This window comes from Alnus glutinosa, chromosome 4 (genome assembly GCF_958979055.1).
Source record: "Alnus glutinosa chromosome 4, dhAlnGlut1.1, whole genome shotgun sequence".
NCBI classification, from domain to species: Eukaryota; Viridiplantae; Streptophyta; class Magnoliopsida; order Fagales; family Betulaceae; genus Alnus; species Alnus glutinosa.
This window is the reverse complement of record NC_084889.1, coordinates 28126000-28128841: the sequence shown is the minus strand read 5'-3', so window position 1 is coordinate 28128841 and position 2842 is coordinate 28126000. Positions and strand designations below refer to the sequence as shown.

Genomic DNA, 2842 nt, shown 5'->3' with positions numbered 1-2842 from the left:
ATATATATATATATATATATATATATATATTTTGAAACTCGATTAAAATTTTTTTTTTTAAAAAAAAAAAACATAAGAAAAATGTTAAAGCATTTATTGTCCTTTTTTTTTTTTTTTTTTTGTTCTTTCGATGCTAACTTAGTACAGAAAAAAAAAAAAAAAGAGAGACAGATAAAAACTGGTTACAAGCTGTAATTTTTTTTTATTAAAAAAATGGAGTCAATTCTGCACGGATAGAAAATAAATAAATAAAATTAAATGCTCTAATAAATATAATATATATTAGGGTTTCTACTATTTCCAACTGTGCGTCTCCTTCCTAGTTCCCGCGGCTGAAGCTCCATTTCTACACTCTCACAACACCTTCTGTTCTCAGTAATTCCGGATGATTTATTTGAACACTCTCATTGTTTTAATGTCTATTTTTGCTCTCAACTGTGATTGATCTGTTTCATTTTATTGTAGAGCGGCGATGAAGATGATCAATATGGTGTTATCCTACCAATGTTCTACGCCCATGCCCAGAGTTTCTCTCTTTCCTGTTGCTTCACATCGTTCTTCTCGCGCTGTGTTTACGCCTCCTCGTTTGAAAACAGCAAAGAAGCCCAACCTCTGTTTTTCCACTACTCCATTGCTTCTCCGGCGAAAGATGCATTGTGTTGCTGGATCGTCGTCGGAGTCAAATCCATTGACGACGATGGAAGCGGATGATGTGGAGGACGAGTCACATCCATTGTTGATGATGGAAGCGGACGAGGAAGACGAAGATGGCATGAGTCTTTGCGTTTTCTATGATATCCAAAACAAAGAGGATGTAAATACGAATATTGAGATCCCTGAAGAGGTTAAACATGCAATATGCGTTGGATCATCTCATGGCTGGCTGGCTTATGTCTCCCGTCTCGACTGCTCTGTTTTCCTCTGGAGTCCCTTCAACACCTCTCCGCTCATCTTGCTTCCTCCCATTGATACACTACCCTACGTAACAGTTGTATCTTCTGAAGAGTTAGATGAGAATGAATACAAACCCGATTTTGTAAGTGCATACGAAGATGATTTTTCCCCTGATTTTGGGTTCAAAATTTCATGCGATTGTGTCCATCCAGATATATGCCAAGTTCATCGTATCATTTCGCCAAAACTTTTGAGTCTAAGGATTATGGTCAAGATTGTTTTGTCATCTTCTCCAACAAGTGATGATTGCGTCGTTGTGGCTGTTCCTAGGCATAATATTCGCCGCAGTATTGCCTTTTGTAAACCTGGGGACAAGGCATGGACCTTTGTAGACCCGCCGCTTCAGAATGGTTTCCACAGTATTTCCGATGTCATACATTTCAAGGACCGCTTGTTCTACACCGTGTCCAGCTGTGGAACCGGTTTATACGCTTATGATCTTTCTGATCTTTCTTCTCCGAAGAGTTACCTTCTCGAAACTTCGTTCAACTTTCAAACCTTATCCTCGTTTGACCAAAATGTGAGGACTTGGTTCCATGACAGATATTATCTGGTCGAATCGTTAGGTGATCTTCTGTGGGTTCGTCGGCTTATTTCTAACAATATGAATGACGATGGCGAATTTACATTTTCCCATGATGCTCAAATATTTCCGGACCAGACAGTCCAGTTTGATGTTTATAGGCTGGATTTCTCTAAGAACACATGGGAATTTACTGAATCCATAGGTGACCGAGTTCTGTTCTTGGGTACTAACCAATCTCTCTCTCTCTCTGCTCGGGACTTTCCCAGTTTGAAAGCAAACTGCATATACTTCACGGATGATTCTTCTTCAATACATCGGAAATGTGATTTTGGGGGCCGGGATTTTGGGTATTACGAGCTGGGAGGATTTGCATATGGAGAATACCGTTTTCGTGAGGACAAGATTTTGCCACCACCTTTCTGGGTTATGCGCCATTTTCAGTAATCTCGATCGTTTAAAGATCAAAGGCTGCTTGCCAATGTTGCCATGCCACGAAAAAGGTTCTACGCCCACCTACCACCATCTTATAGCTTTTAGTTGTCTTGTTTAGTGGGTGTTCATTTTGCTTTCGATCAACTTATGTTCTTGTTTTCTTTTTGGTCGGGTGGGTGTATTTTGGATACGCATATTTGCTATTTTCTTGGACCTTAATTAGTGTTGTTTCGCCTATAGATTTATATATATGCTATCGACTTCTGATCCTCCAAATATTACAAATCTAATTATTTTCCACTAGCTGAAAGATTCTTTCAACTATTCCAGCAGAGGAGGCATAGTTGGTCACAATGCATAAAAAGATTGCCCTTTTCCAAAGCATTCCTCTTAATAAACCAGCTTAACTTTTATCTGTCAATCCCCAATGCACCTTCAACAACTCACACAAGCATTGCTCATAGAATGTAGTATTATATGTATTTCTCAGACACGTTAGATATTCATCTCTTAAAGAGCATTGTCAATAGACTCTCTAAATATTTATCTACTTTAACTAAATATATTTTTTTTTATTATTGATTTTAAAACAACCGCTTCATATGTGGGAAGGGAGACATAAAAAATTGGAGTAGAGATCGAATAGATTCTGTTTTCCAAATCATTTTTCAAGTGGGTTTTAGGCAGCTTGTTGTGGATGCTCTAATTAATTTATACAATTAAGTTTCAAACCAATTATTGAATTTGGTAATGAGTCCACCAAATCTAATGCCAAATTTGAAAAATGAGTTGGTTAGGAAATAATTATTTGTATCATTTTCATTTCTCACTTCATGGCACCATTTGCTCATTCATTTCAACCCCCAACTCTACTTACCTTTTATAAGAACGATAGGAGGATGATTTGAAGCTAGGTTAAACGGAGCTGCT

General features: G+C 37.8%; 1 protein-coding gene across 1 annotated transcript; it reads left to right on the top strand.

The window, feature by feature from the left end:
* Positions 1–517: 517 nt before the first annotated feature.
* Positions 518–1924, top strand: LOC133866264 (uncharacterized). Its single transcript, XM_062302793.1, has one exon. The coding sequence runs from the start codon at positions 518–520 to the stop codon at positions 1922–1924; it is 1407 nt and encodes a 468-aa protein (XP_062158777.1).
* The last annotated feature ends 918 nt before the right edge of the window (positions 1925–2842 follow it).

Bases quoted from the DNA above. Each gene is read 5' to 3' on its own strand.
- LOC133866264 (XM_062302793.1), top strand. From the start codon at position 518: ATGCCCAGAGTTTCTCTCTTTCCTGTTGCTTCACATCGTTCTTCTCGC.